General features: G+C 44.4%; 1 protein-coding gene across 1 annotated transcript in view; it reads left to right on the forward strand.

The window, feature by feature from the left end:
- The window catches only part of LOC147659151 (DENN domain-containing protein 1A-like), a gene marked incomplete at its 5' end in the record, with an annotated part of 303,738 nt that extends 292,350 nt beyond the window's left edge, over positions 1 to 11,388 (forward strand). Inside the window, one exon of the mRNA XM_086951939.1 lies at positions 8,199 to 11,388. Coding sequence (XP_086808065.1) covers positions 8,199 to 9,515 — 1,317 coding nt within the window. The remainder of the gene's footprint in view (positions 1 to 8,198) is intronic.
- Between the last annotated feature and the right edge of the window lie 3,992 nt (positions 11,389 to 15,380).

Raw genomic sequence — 15,380 nt, forward strand, 5'->3', positions numbered from 1 at the left:
ACACAGCATTAGTCATTGCATTCTGTAATTGTCATGGAATACTGAAAAATGTCATAAAAACAAATGAGGCAAAAATGTCAGTAGTAAATCAGTTTGGTGTTCCCTTTAAAACAATACCACAGGCGATTCGTCTCCAGTTTGAAGCAGGCGCTCCAAGCAGGGCCAGAAGTTGATGCCTGACAAGCCAGTGCCAAAACCACAAGTGGGTGCTTCACAGTCATCCACGCTCAGAAGCATTTAATTTAATTTCATGTTTTGAATTTATGCAGAACAATTTCCAAAGGGGTTTCCAAAATTAATTAAAATGGTGCATAAAGATAATATAAAATAGAATAAAACAATATCACGAAAATTCAAGAATTGCTCGTGAAAGGTAAAACATATTTTTCAAGGAGATAAGGAAATTATTGTAAAGTAGAGAGAGAAAAGATGGAAAGTGTGAGAACATTCCAGTGTTTAGGAACAAGCAAGGATAGGTTTTGAAAACTGGAGTGGGCACAATTTGGGGCCTGACTTAGACAAGTAAGAAGAATTTTACCTGATGAAGGAGTGAAATGGCAGCCAGCGAAGATAAGAGGAGGCGAGATAAGAGTATTTGTGGGACTGGAACAAAAGATCTATGGGAGAATACCCTATAGAGAGGAAAGAAACTATACTGAGAGGAAAAGAATGAGGGTGGAGCAGTAGTCCAGTTCAGAAGAGACAAAATAAATATAAGAAATTTAGCAGCATGAAACCTGCGAAAATATCATAGTTTCCAAATGAAGGGGAAGGGTGAGAGTGAGAGGGTAATGGTCGCTGGCAGAAAGAACCACTCTGAAAGATTCCCCAAAAAGCGATGTGTCACTTGGAGACATCCCCTTAGAATGGAGAGCTGTGCCCATGGAGGTGGTGTTGCAATTGAAACATGCAACGTAGAGAGATGTGATCCAAGACAGGGGTCCCATTGAGTGATGTGGATCTGAAAGAGATCTGCCCCGATTGAGATGTACCCGGTAGCTAAATTTGCCCCAAACATATACTATAGACCTAACGCACAGAGTGTACTGTTTCTCGCTTGAGCACAGATGGGCCACTTAGGGCACACATGTTATGCATAGCCCCTGAGAGAGATGTGCCCCTGTAGAAATGCCACATGGCACCAATCCTGTGCCCTGCAGGAGACCTGCCGCTGTACAGCTCCCACAAAATACCCGACCTGTGGCATGCAGGAGATGTGCCACATGTCGTCAGATCTGTACCATGCAGGAGACGTGACCCTTTTCTAGTGCCACAAGACACAAGTATTGTTGCATGCAGGAGATGTGACATGTTATTTGTTTAAATTATTTTGAGTTTTATAAAGCTCTAACATGACCCAAGGGTATCGGAGCTCTGTAGAGAAATCTGCTTCCATCTTATAAAGTATCCATTGGAGAGAGCAACAAAAAGCATAAAGTGTTTGATCAGAAAATACCAAAAACACAAAGTAAAAGTTTTGTTATCTATGATGGATAGCATGGCAGCAAAACGATCATTAACTGCAGCTCATCAAGAGGGTAACCCGCATGTCTTATGGTTCAGGATTCAACGCTGGTTAGAGATTTGGGTCAGCCAGTCAAGGTGTTAGTCCTGGACCAGATGACGGAAGATAATAATTCGTTTAGTAAATTCCCTTTAACCTCTGTGTTAAAAAGGCTGATCGGTGAGTTGGGCCAAATCTCATATGGTAGAGAGTTCGTAATTTTGGGGCCGAGCTGGAGAAGGTGCTGATTCCTTTTTTTTTTCTTATGAAACTAAGAGGTGCCCGCCGGATGAAACTGGCACTCCGAATGAAGTGGCTGCCTCCTGAGATCGTGAGCTTTTGTTCTAGGTACACGGGTGCCTCGAAGTGCAGGGCATTGTACTTCTAGACCGATGCTAGACCAACGAATAGAGACTCCACTCCTGCGGCATTGACGCCCGTTATTTAGAGCATCGAAATTACCTTAAATACTACTAGACTACGAATCTACCCTTTACCCTCAATGCGCCCTGAAGAAGCCTCAGGCCGGATGGCCGTTTAAGGGGTGAAACACGTGCTGGCTGTCAGTTTTGCTATCTCACTCACTCTTACGGATAGATTGACAACACCATCATAAACACATTACAAAATGAACTATTAGTTAATTGGAATTTTTTTATAAAATCTCCTTGCCCTTACAACCCTGTTGAACCTGATCCACATTAGGGGGGTAGGGGTATCTCCCTGTAAAGGGCAAGCACCACCACAGGAATTTTCGCTCAATATTCGACCAGTAAGGGATTGGGACCTTTCACCCCTAAAAATCGCAAAACATTGTGCGTCTAGCAAGCTATCCTCAGATGGATCCCTGCTTCGAAAGGGAATGATTCAGAGTCTTGAGAGAGGGTGTGACATGGTTGAAACATCTCGTTCCTGTTATCAGTCTGGCTGTGGCATTGAGGGTCTCCTTGAGAAGTTTGTGATTTTGGTTATCCTGTTAAGTTTGCAGGACCATAGTCTAATCTAGAAATGACATGGGGTTGAACTGCGATCCTACAGTCTGATGCCGGGATGAACGCCACCATCTTCTTGAGGAGGTTGACTTTTAGAAACGTGCCCCATATGGATGAGCTGCTGTGTGCTTGCTTGTTGAGGTTCTTCTCTATGGTTTTTTTAAAGGGATTTCATTGATACAATGGTGACGAGTTTGCAATTGAGGGCATCCAGAGAGTTGATCCATTCTTGAATTAGTGGGGAGCTGTAGGGGCCGATGAGGAATTCAATTTTCAGGGAGTTCAATTTGAGGTGGTTTCTTGATAGCCAGGTTTGGGTTTTCATAAAGGTTACATTGAATTGGATGATGTACTCCAGTGAGAATATCTTTACGTAAAGCTGAGTGCGATCTGCATACATATAGTGTGTGAGGTTCCCTTGTTTGAGGATCTCTGCCAGTGGTTCCATATATAGGTTGAAGTGTGTGTGGGAGACGGTGGATCCTTGAGGGACTCCAAGTTTCACTGAAGAAGAGTTTGTTAGCTTGCCTCCCATATTGATTCATTGTGAGCAGTTTCCTGATAGTCCCAGTCTGCATTCTAGTAATTTTAAAACCCTACGGTGTTTGGCCTCATCAAACACTGAGGAGAGGTCGAGAAATCATTAAGGTCCAGGATTTGTGGTGTATCATCCATGATGTGTAGGGTCGCTGTTTCTGTGCCGAGCCTTGGTCTAAAACCAGATTGGAACTTCTTGAGCAAATCTAACTGTTCAATGCAGTCACAGAGTTGTTTGTGTACACATTTTTTCAACAGTTTGGGAATGAAGGGAATGTTCAAAACTGTCCGGAAATTGTTTAGATCTATCAGATTAGCACCTATTTTTTTCCAGAAGAGTTTTCCCTTGCCCAAACTTCAAGCAGACTGGGATTGTGCCATTGCTTAGTGATGGGTTTACGATCTTCGTCCACAGGTTGGAGAAATGTTGTGGATTTGGTAATTAAAAGTTGATTTAATTGACTTTCTGTTCTTCGGGATCTCCATTTCACTGAGGGTTTCACAAGTGGTCTCCGTTTTAGTTATAGTGGGCTGGCTGAAAGTCTGAGCTTTCTCGCTTTTGGTAAAATCCAGTTGAGAGGTGTGTCCGAGTATTAAAATCTGTCATTGTTTCTTTATAATTATTAATCGAGTTTTCAATGCAAATCATTTTCTCTGTGAGAAAGGTTGAGAAGGTTTCCCAGTTCACCATGGGGGCACTACTGATCACAATGGTATTAGTGGACCCAGTTTATTGTTCGTTAATTTTGAAGAGTTTACCAGGACAGTTTCTGGTGTTACCTATTTGGGATCTAAAGAACGATGCATTAGCTTTTCATACACACTTTTTGTAGGATTTTCATAGGTCCTGTAGCTGTTTTAAGTGCCTTGATGAGGGTTCTTGCATCCTTAGTCTCCCTACTAGTCCCAGTCTCCTCCATTCTTGGTTTAGTTTGTGGTTTTAATTTGGGCGTGGTGATTGTCTTTGAGTCTTTTGAGGCAGAGTGGGATTCTGCCTCTGTTATGTCTGTCATTGATTGACTGTAGTGCTCAGTTAGTTCCTGTACAATGCATCTAATTCACTTGGGAATGTGAGGTTCCCCTGACATAGAGAAAATAGATTGTAATTGTTTCATATTTCAAGCAGCTGTTAACCAGTGTCTGGGTTTATCCTTGGCCCTTCCAGTATGCATGCTGCAATGTTGAAAATGATTGTGTGATGAACTGACCAGTCCGTTCGGTTGATAAAGTTGATGCTCAGAGAATCCTCCTTCAATATGATAAGATCTGGTGTAGCTCTCTTAGTGTGTATTGGGCCTGTGCAATTTTTAGGTCGAACCTAGCAGCTGCGCGCATGTGCTGCTCACTCTGCAAGGCATGCTGTTTTGGAGTATACACAGGGAGACCCACCCACTCTCCGCCCATATTTGTCATTGGCTTGTGGCATTGTCCTTTGTAGTTCTGGCTTCTGATCCATAAATAGGCTTGTTAGTCCCTCCTTGGTACCTACCGCCTTGTCTTCATTTGTAATCTCCATTGAGGATCGCCCCTTTTACTTCTGTTGTTACATGGTGCATCTTCTTTAGTGTGACAGCACTATTTTATTTAATGCCTTTCTCTTGCTGCAGGTATGTCCTGCTTTCTTTCGCGCAATGCGCACTTTCACTTTTAAAGCAGCCCTTGACAATGAAGGCCACTTCTGTTCAATGAAATAGGTGTTGTTAAAAATGATAGAGGCTTTACCTACGTGGGATTGACATCTCCGTTTCAGTGAAGATGGTCATGCGTCGGCCAGAGGTTGGTGAAGTGATTTTTAAAAAAATGGTCTAGCCACAGCTCGATACTCCTGGCCCACTTATCAAAGCCTTGGAGTGAAATTACGAATTACATAATACTATTAGTGCTACTTTTTAGTGGAGCAGCAGCATCTTCGCAAAACTTCTGACTAGGGACCTGTAGGAGCACCTTGCGGTACTGCACCTAGACATGCAGTGCTGGTGCATTGCTCACTAGGGACCTCTAGGAGCAGCTTGCGGTACTGCACCAAGAAATGCAATGCTGGTTCCTGGCTCACTACACAAGCATTTGCAATGCACTAGGTTTGGCAGTACTGAAAGTATGAGCTATTGGCGTTGCTTTATTATTTTCAACGCAAATACCTCAAACTATCAATAATGTGAGACCTATTGCAATGCTTGTTTTAATAATCGACACATGTATGTCATTCTCGTTGTTCAAGTAGAGGCTAAAGTCCCCTATAAAGACGACGTTCGAGTGAAACAGGGAGCGTACTGTAATTGCCTCGATTATTTGTTTGAGGAAAAGCTGGTTATTCCCTCAACGGTGGTATTTAGGGTTCAGTATAGCTAATGATATGCCTGTTGTGAAGATTTCTACTCCCATGTATTCAAACAAGGACTGATTACCCTCTGGGAAGAGATTATTGTGCAGGTAGTTTTGGTGGGTGTCTGCAGTGCCACTTCCCTGCCACTGAGGACGAGTAGGCTTTTGATTGTGTGGTTAGGGGGATAAAATATGTTGATAAGTATGGTGGGAGAGCGATTTAAACAGATTTCGATCAGAAATGTAAGGGTGAGTTTGTGATATAGAATACCTTCAGCTATCTCAGTGGCTGGAGGGGCTTGTTCTCAAGGTCGGGGATCATTGGGATCGAAATCATGTTCTCACGGTGTATCTTCTATGCTATAAGGCATGGCCTTTGCCTGTTATTGCCAGCAACAATCAGCATATCTTAAGTCAGCAATGTGGTCGGGCTGTGAGTTATCATTGTATGATAGAAGCTGGGCTCCATTGTCTAACATGGGTAGATGACTGTGTGTTTTTTGTGTGTGTTGATGAGTGTTATGGATGCCCATGGTTGAGTTGGAGAGCCTGGTTGTGTGGGGAAAGGTCTTTTGTGGGTGGGTGATAATACATGACCTGATTGCGTCATCAAGTCTTGTATAGCTAGTAAGGCTACACTTGGGTATGTCCTGATTTTTTTTTTTAGCTCCCCGTAAGTTTATCAATTTTGTGCCAAAGTCGATGGAAAAGTGGCTGCCTTTGTGAAGTAAGGTAGTGTCTGAGATTCACTGCATTCCCCGGGGTTGATTCCTCAGTTGTTTTTTTCTGGTAGACCGCTCTGTGCGTGTTCACATTGGACCATCGGGGTCTCCTCTGCTGTGAGGGTGTCTCTACAGAGGGTGAGCATGTGGCTGTCTTCATGCGAGAGGTGCCCCTCCATCGTGGTTAAGTAGTCCACAAGGTTTAGCACAATCATTGTATGTTCAGGAAGGAGCGTATTAGACTGCCACCCTCCCGGGACTTGGGGGGCGGGGGTGGAATTGCCCAGTGGTAGTCGTACCTCCCTGTGGCACCTGTCCCCTGATGGGGATGTACCCCGGTGTCGAACTGTTGCCCCAAGACAATGTTCTCTGCAGGTCATGTGCCCTTGGTGTAGAAACAGGTGTTGAAATACAAAAAAAACATTTCTAGATCAAATGGAAAATGTGTGCCTTTGTCACGCCTGTTTAAAACATAATCAGAATACCACATTTACCAGGCAAAACGTGCGGCTTAACCAAAAACATGACTCGTGCATACATCTGTTTCCGCACTTTCATAGAGTAGAAGGTAGAAGGACCCTTTCTCTCAATAACCAGAAAGACTTAAGGGCGTGGAAGAAGGATGTTGGCCAGCAGATGTCTGCCTTGCTACCCAGAAGCATCTGTGTGATCTTGGGTCATTTCTGGGTAGGGAAAACCTGCTTGACTCTCTGTCGGTCATGTTTGCTATGGTTGCTTGGAGCTTGAGTCTTGGAAGATTTGACCAGGACAGGCACAGCATTCAGAAGACTCAGACTTGCTATTTCACTTGTAAGACAGTCCATATTCCCCGCGTTCAGCCACTCTTGTATGGTAACCACCTTACGCGTACAAAATACTCATGCCTCCTGCAATGTGGTATTCAGTACAAAGTCCAGGTAGAAGAACACAACTCCCAAGTTTACACATGCATTTGATGCCTCTTAAGGGCAATTACGCAATCATGGAGTGTGCCCGTCCTGGTGGCACCAGGCTGATGAATAACAGCTGCTGAGACTTTATTTTTGCCCAGTGTCACGAAATCCAAATTAGATGCAAGTGTTTTAAGTGGATTTAAAATAGAGACATATGGAATAATGGTCAGTAAACACAGCATAGGCGAGTTGACTTCTACACTCAAAGATGCTCTGTCGAATGAAGCAAAACTACGAGTGTGCTACTAATTTCTAAACTAAAACTGGATCCACCCATTTGAAAGGGGGCAGGTGCATGCACGCGCAAAACACAATGTGTAGTATTGAGGAATTGGGGCAAGGTGGTTGATCTGAATTCAGGTAAGGGCTGTGGGTGCTATGCACAACTAGGTCCCCCGTTTAAAGAGCATCGCGTACATGTATGTATGTGCACAACGCAGTGTGTGGCAGTGAGGAACCCAGGCACTTGGATATAGGTGAGGCCTGCTGCTACACAGCAGCTCTACAACAGCTAATAGAACGTTTCCAATGTTGTCTCCCTGGGAGACGGGATAACCAAAGTACTCCCAGAACACACCGCCCGCTTCGACCCTGGTACTTCTTCAGGTAATCTAGTGCTGTCTTGTCATGTATCAAAACCGACACCACAGGCGTGACCGTGGAAACCTAGTAACTTCTGGGTGCCTGGGAAACACAAAATTAAGCACTGCTCTCAGTAGTAGGACACTGAGCGCCTGTGAAACTAGAATGGTATTATCATCTCTAGATTAAAGGTCTCTTCTGCCAGAATCACCCACACAGTATATGAGCCACGTCGTGGGTGCGGTAAATTATGGTAAAACATACATGAGAGTAACTTGAAATAACACAAGCAAAATCACATTACAGCAAGGAATCTATTGTTAAATGACAAATGATAGCGCGTTCTTATTGTTCTACGATATATTCAGATGAACAGTGCAAAAAAATGCAATTTTGTGTTTAACTAAAATATGTAAATGCGACAAGCACATACTTATTAAATAAACTGTTTCTACTGTTTTTGGCCAAGGTAATGGATCTGGGTTGAGAAAAATACTGGTTATGAATTAGTCACTATACTAATTGTTCATCACTGACTATTATTTTCATTGTAAATAGTAACCATTCTCTTTGTATATATTTACAGCGAATGGACCTCACCTTACCTCAAAGTCACAGGATTGTACCCCCAATCAAACACCCCCATCCTTACAACAAACTGTGGACTACGGGTCAAGACGACATGGCCATTCCTACAAAGTGTTTGAAGAGTTCTCCTGAGAGACCACTCGCTTTCCATGACAGCATCTCGTCCACTCCACAGAGACCCTTGGGTACCGAAGCACTATCAAACTCCGCAGAAAAGGAGGATACAGGATTTGGCTCTCAGGGCAACATCACCATTCCCCGGCCTCAGGGGAGGAAGACTCCCGAGCTGGGTATCGTCCTCCCACCTCCTGTGCTTAGGGTGGTTAAGCCTCAGATGGCAAGTACAGAAGACCCTTTGAAGACCCAGAGTGTAGGGGGTAGTGACTTTGATACTGACTTAATGCAAGAGTCATTTAATGCACCATCCCTGTCTCTTGAGCCAAATTTTAGCCAAGCTTTGAACTTTTCTCCTCGTCCGTCCCAGCTTATTTCTGACACTGGTGGAACTTCTGATCTCCTTCAACCTGTCAGGGTGTTTTCTGGGAACACCGGACGAGATGAATTTCTACGGTTTTTGGATCCACTGAAAACAAGCGATTGGCCAAGCAGTAGCCAGCCGCCACCCACCAGTAACTTGCAAGCTTCTCCTTCCCTCGGCCCTGCCTCTTCTACGTTTCATCCAGTAATGAATGACTTTTCTGCTCCACCTTCTGTAAGCTTTGGCCCACAGCTGGCATACCCTTCTTCAGGAGCGCAATTTGTGCAACCATCTCTCAATCCGTTTGTACAAGCTGTGCCAACAGTTTTGTCCATCCCTGTAGCCCACCCCGCAGGAGGCCCTTTCAGTCCTCAAGTTTGTCCCACATTTAGTGCACACGTGTTGACCACCAATCCTGGCTTTTACCAGCCTCAAATACCTCAACAGAGCATCTCCGCCCTTTCCATGCCAGGTCTCTTTAGCCAGGTCCCAATCGGTCTGCAGGTGAGACCGCTGATGCATTCCCCCCACAGTCCCTCTCAGGCCAGTTGCATCCAGGCCACCAGTCTTGGTGGCACTGGTAGTGTCAGAACATTACCACCCTCCAGGTCTGGCTCAAAGATGCCAGACACCAGGCAACATAAAGCTGTGAAATCTGGTGACCCCCCTGCAGTACCACCCCGGCCTTCGAAAACAATAGAGCCCATGTTATTCCCTTTAAAGCATAAGGAACGAAAGGACCCTTTCGAAGAATTGTTAAATGAGACCAAGCAAGAAATAGCACCAAAACAGGATCCGGTGGACCATCTTAGGGAGCAGTGGGAGACTTTTGAGTAGAACTTGTATCCAAATGTCCTTTGGAGATCGCCAATCTACTCTAGCCAGCTGAAGACGCGTGTGGATATTGTCTAAGAGAATCTACTGTAGATTCTGCGGTTACTGTATTAAGATTCAACTGGTTCGGTTTAGCACTTGCTGTTGAAATGCTTCCCCACTTATATTTCATGGTTTATCATCATATTATTCTGAAATGTTTCCTAAAAAGAAAACACACACATACTGCAAGTGGCACTACTCAAGATGTTTTAGCACAGAATGACTTTTTATCAACATTTTTTTTTAAGTATGTCACGAAAAAATGGCGCTTTGCCTTGGATCTCTTGAGGTTTTATTCGCAATAACATTTTGGGCACAGTGTACACAACGGTGCACAGCAACAGTTGTACTTGTGTATGTTTATAGACACGAGAGAAGTTCAATTGTTAGAAAGTAGAGCTATACACAAATATCTAGGAGTTACACTCACCTGTTAAGGAAACAAAATCCATGCCACCAGTTGTCCTGAAGTTGTTCATCCGACTGAACTTTACTTTAGGTCATTTAAAAAAGAAAGATCTGATATAGATCAGTATTGTGCACTATTTGATTACACAACTCTGCATGCTTTACTCTTTTCACGTATGTAACAGCACTGTTCGTCACAGAAGCTTTGATGCACAATTAGTTCTCACCGCTTCCCTTTTAGGGACAGCGCCTACCGTTTAGTGACGTTTTTAGAAAAGTACCTGGAAATAGCTGCTGTGAAGTCCCCTTTCAATGTAGCCTGGGCACTGAGATATAATACTGTAGGGAAATGTAACAGGCAATATCTTGTGAAAACTATGTGTTCCCCACACAACACAGGGTTGGGGAACTGTCATTTACCCGCAACTATTCCTACCCCATTTTCATGCTCACTTCCATGTTTTCTAGGTCACAAAAACAGTACGTTTCTTAATACTAAGAACACGTTTGCAGTATTAGGTCAAGCTTTATTTCATATTTATGTCAAACTGTTGGATTGTGGTTTTTTCAAATGTCGCAGCATATAATTGCATTGTACAGTGCACCGACTGTGCACACGTGTGCAATAGAAAAAGAGTGCGTGAGTGAACGTGGAGGGAGTCAGTGATGCTTTGAACAGTGCGAGCACTGATGTTCTTATAAGCCTTTCTGTTAGTTGTCCTATGGAGGACACAGCCTCTGTTGTTTGATATTCCTTTATAATCTTAAAGAAGTATCAAGTCTATCGTTAATGCCTTCAGCTTCCGAATATTTCTTACGTGTGGGTGATCACTGGAAAGTGGCATTCAGGTCTCCTGACATTCTTCTATGTTAGAATGTAAAGTTGCGACACTTTGTCAACAGCGAAGAGGCGCTGATACCGCTCTTGGCGTGATGCATGAAATTACCTTCGTATGTGGTCGTAGTACCTCCTTGTTCTGAAGGTTCTGTTGCAATGCACTGAAGATACCTTTGAATGCATGATTTATTCAGCCATACAAAAATACCAAGGCTTCTGTTCAAGAAATGTATTTTTCTATTATTTTATATTTTTTATTCTGTTTGCATCTTTCTGTTGTGATCAATATGTACTTATATAGACATATATATAATGACGTTTTCAGTTACGGACTCAGTGATGTGCAGCCCTGTATGCCAAAGCACCCCCTCTGACACTGGCCTTCTGGAACAACATCTTGGCTTGCAAAGCAAAAGCAGTTGGGAAAAGCCATGTATATTTTCCAATGATTTGAGATGAAATGCACAACTGGTACAAGGAATTTGCTCTTAATATGACGCAGTCAATGCATTTGGAATGTTTACAATACGGTTCGCCTAAAACTGAGAAAACTTTGGTGTTCCTTTTGAAATAAAACCACAAAACACTAGACAGGTGTACATAGAATTTCTGCTTTATTGAACATTGTGTTTGTTGGTTTTTAGCAAGGCTTGTTGGAAAGCTTGAAAACTTGCTTGATGTACTTTCCGTCAACTTTCTTCTCTATGTGCTGCACAGATTTTCCTCTGCACTTACACGCGGCAAAGATTGAGCAGTTCTTGGCCGGGTGGTGGTCCTGATGCGAGGGAGGCGAGTGTGGATGGTGGGAAGGCTCCGATCTGCCCCCACCGCAGCGACAAGATGGATCTGGTGGGCATCATGAAGCCTGATGGCATAAGCAAGGTTGTTCTCAATTTAATCAAGGAATGGGGAAAGAGAGACTTCAAGAGCTGTTTATTTCATGGAAGCAGTCTCTCAGCCCTTGTGGGAACATGGTCAGGCAAAGGCACGGAATTAGGTAGTTGCAACTAAGATAAATCACTTTCTGGTAAAAGCATTAACAAGATGCCCTTGCAAATGCCTGTGTTGGAGTTCTGAGTTAATGAGGTGTTAGTAGGCCATTGCAAAGTGGGCATCTAATCTAAAGTATCAACACACTAATTCAACACCCCCCTCTCCACGTGGATCTGTTCCCTATCTCACGCTTGGAATGGAAGCCATGTGAAATGGACCAATGTCAGGGGGCGCTTCACCATCCTTTGCCTTTTAAGCATGATTTTATTCCTCAGCATGTGAATACTTGCATTACTGCCGGAGCAATAATGTCTATGCATCCAAGTGGTGGATCAAGTTGAATTCTATTATTGCACGAGTAGTGGAATCTTAATTTTGTAAAAATTCCACTGGAAGACAACATTCATTTGACAAGTTGTTACTAAGCAGTCAGCTAGTTCAGTACTAGTGTCCTTGTAAAACCTATAGCCCTGCTATATTATCGCACAGTAGCTCTGGGGTCTTGCTGTGGTGGCTGCCATGACCCTGGTAGGGGGGGGGTACATTTTACTTTTTTTTTTTAACGTAAACACTTACCTTGAGGCGCGACGCAACGTTCTCCTTCAGCGGCCGGCCATCTCCATCGCGGGACCAGGAAACTGCAGTAACCTATCCTGGCACTGCTCTCACAGCACAAGATCAGTGCCAGGATTGGTTGCAGCTGGGTTAGAGAAGTTTAAAATGCACATGTCTGGCTGGCCGGCCCAAGACGGTTGACCAAAGACACATGCACATTTTAAAGCGCACAGCTCCCTGCTGCTGCCACTCGGCAGCACTGGCCCCGCCCCGTCCTGTCATTCAGTTTAGGACATGCTAGTTGATGAAATTTTTTTTTCAGCTCTGGCCTGTGGGGTGACGTTTCTCCGCTCAAACTGAGGAGCCGCCCCTGGTTGCACCCTCAGAGTTACCAACATACCCTTTTCAAAATGCTTAGCTGCAGAGAAACCTCAGCATAGCATGAACATTCACCGCTGCCCAGTACAAGACGTACTGTATGCTTTCATTATTTGGAATAAAACAGTTTGCATTTTTAAACAAAGACAAATATTGCGCAACCTTTCAAGGACTATAACCGGTATGAATCTCATATTTTTCTGTTCATGTTATGAGCACACAGATCTCTTCATCAATCATTGGAGCAAGTGATCCAGTTACATTGTAGAGCAAATAAAAGCCAGTTTTACATATTTTTTCGAAATGGGTAAGGGTGAAAATAATGTATGGCTGTTGCATTGGTTCTAAGGGTAAGTGTCTTATAAGGCAATGCAGGTAAGTACACACTTTAAACAAGGATCATAGTCCATACAGTGGATTCAGTTCAGCTGTCTTAGAGAGGGATCAACCTCACAAGCGAGCGGTGATGGACAAATATTCCTATTGGGTCTTGAATAACATCGTACAGGCATCTCTTGCATTGAAGGGAGATCAGACCCAGGGGGTGCTCAGCAACTTGAAGGTTTAGTTCTCCCTTAGGAACAAGGAAGGGGATACCCTTCTGGTTGTTCCCGCTTGTCCTGCATGTTGGCTGAGGTGGGAGTTGGTAAAGTAGATGTTTCTGTTAGGTCAAAGGACATAAATACTCTGTTCATAGTTAGTAGTTTACAAAGCTCCAAATCTTTAAATCATAATAAATATAGGCCATTGTTACCAGCTAAAGAAGCATTTACTGATGCTCTTTTGGCTACGTGGCCCAACCAGTTCTCATGTAGTACCATTTATTGGGGACTTGTAGTAAATTGAATGAGCTAATTAGATGTAGGCCAAATGCACAAGTTACTACTTGTGTAAAGATATATCTGTAAGAGGCATTAGTTAGTGATAGATTCCTTACCTTAGAATATCCACAGGCGTCAGACTCGATCCGAAAAGGTTTGCTTAGTAGTACCCTTGCACGTCAGTAGGTGGCGTCCTGCGGCTCCGCGTCCGTCACTGGCGTCGTCAGTGCCGAGATGACGTCACAGAGAGTACTTAGGCACCACCCATGCACGCTGTGGTCAGTTCTGTACACGACTTTCCGTGCCAGGAACACAGCCATGCAAGATACTGACCATTGGTGCATAAAACTAGGGCCCTAAAAGGGGAGGACCTTAACCCTAGTAACCAGTTCGCAGAACGGGGAGGATGGGCGAGCGGTAAGGAATCTATCACTAACTAATGTCTCTTACAGATATATTGTTACACAAGTAGTAACTTGTGCATCTGAAAGAGACACATTAGTGATAGATTCCTTACCTTAGAATAGATACCCCAGCAATACCAACCCCGGTGGTGGGTCTGCAAACAAAATTAACCAGGAAGTCATTGAGAACAGAACGGCCAAAGAAGCTATCTCTCCCGACTTGACGGTCAAGGCAGTAGTACATTGTAAACGTGTGCAGTGAGGCCCACGTAGCTGCCTGACAAATGTCCTGCAAGAGAACGCCACGTCCCAAGGCAGCAGTTGTGGCAGTTACCCTGGTCGAATGGGCACGCAACCCCACAGGAGGCTCCTTCTTGGCCAAGGAGTAACATGCTTTTATGCACAGAATGACCCACAAGGAAATGGTCCCTTTGTGCACAGCACAACCTTTTTTGGCACCCACGTAGCCAACAAAGAGCTGATCACCCACCCGGAACTTTTGTGTATGCTGCAGATAGAAATCAAGGGCATGTTTTGGGTCCAGACTGTGGAGCCTCTCCTCTTCCCTGGAAGGATGCGGAGGCGGAAAGAAGGTGGGCAAAGTGATGGTCTGCCAGATTTGGAAGGGTATGACAACCTTTGGCAAGAAAGAAGGATGGGTCCTTAAAACCACCTTGTCTGGATGAACAGAAAGGAAAGGAGGTTTAGAAGAAAGAGCCTGGAGCTCACTCACTCTTCTTGTAGAGGCGATAGCTACCAGGAAAGTCGTCTTTAGAGTAAGAAGACGTAAAGGACAGTTATGAAGAGGCTCAAAGGGAGCGCACATCAGAAAAGTCAAGACAAGATTAAGTCCCATTGAGGCATTATGAAAGGCATGGGAGGGAACGTGTGTGTAATGCCTTTGAGGAAACGGTTAACAACGGGGGACTTAAAAAGAGAAGGCTGATCAGGAAGCCTCAGAAAGGCGGAAAAGGCAGAAAGATAACCTTTGATAGTGCCCAGAGCATAGCCCTGCTGGGCCAAAAATAGAAGAGCCTCAGAAAGAAGGGCCAAAAGGGGATCCACAGCCTTTGCTGTGCACCATGCCACAAATCTGTTCCATCGGCAGGCGTATACCGTTTTAGTGGAGGGACGCCTGGCTGCCAGAATGACATTACAGACCTCAGGAGGAAGGTCGAAAGCCGTCAACTGTCGCGGCTCAATCTCCACACATGGAGGTGGAGGCTGGACTGGTTTGGGTTGAGGACCGTCCCCTGTTGCTGCGACAGAAGATGCTCCCGAAGAGGCAGTCGGATCGGGGGATCAATGCTCATACTGAGTAGCTCGGGATACCATACTCTTCTAGCCTAGTCCGGAACCACAAGAATAACTTCGCGCCTGATCTTCTTCAGCACTCTGGGCAGAAGTGGTATAGGCGGAAAGGCGTACA

This window comes from Lissotriton vulgaris, unplaced genomic scaffold (genome assembly GCF_964263255.1).
Source record: "Lissotriton vulgaris unplaced genomic scaffold, aLisVul1.2 SCAFFOLD_2364, whole genome shotgun sequence".
In the NCBI taxonomy this organism is placed as follows: Eukaryota; Metazoa; Chordata; class Amphibia; order Caudata; family Salamandridae; genus Lissotriton; species Lissotriton vulgaris.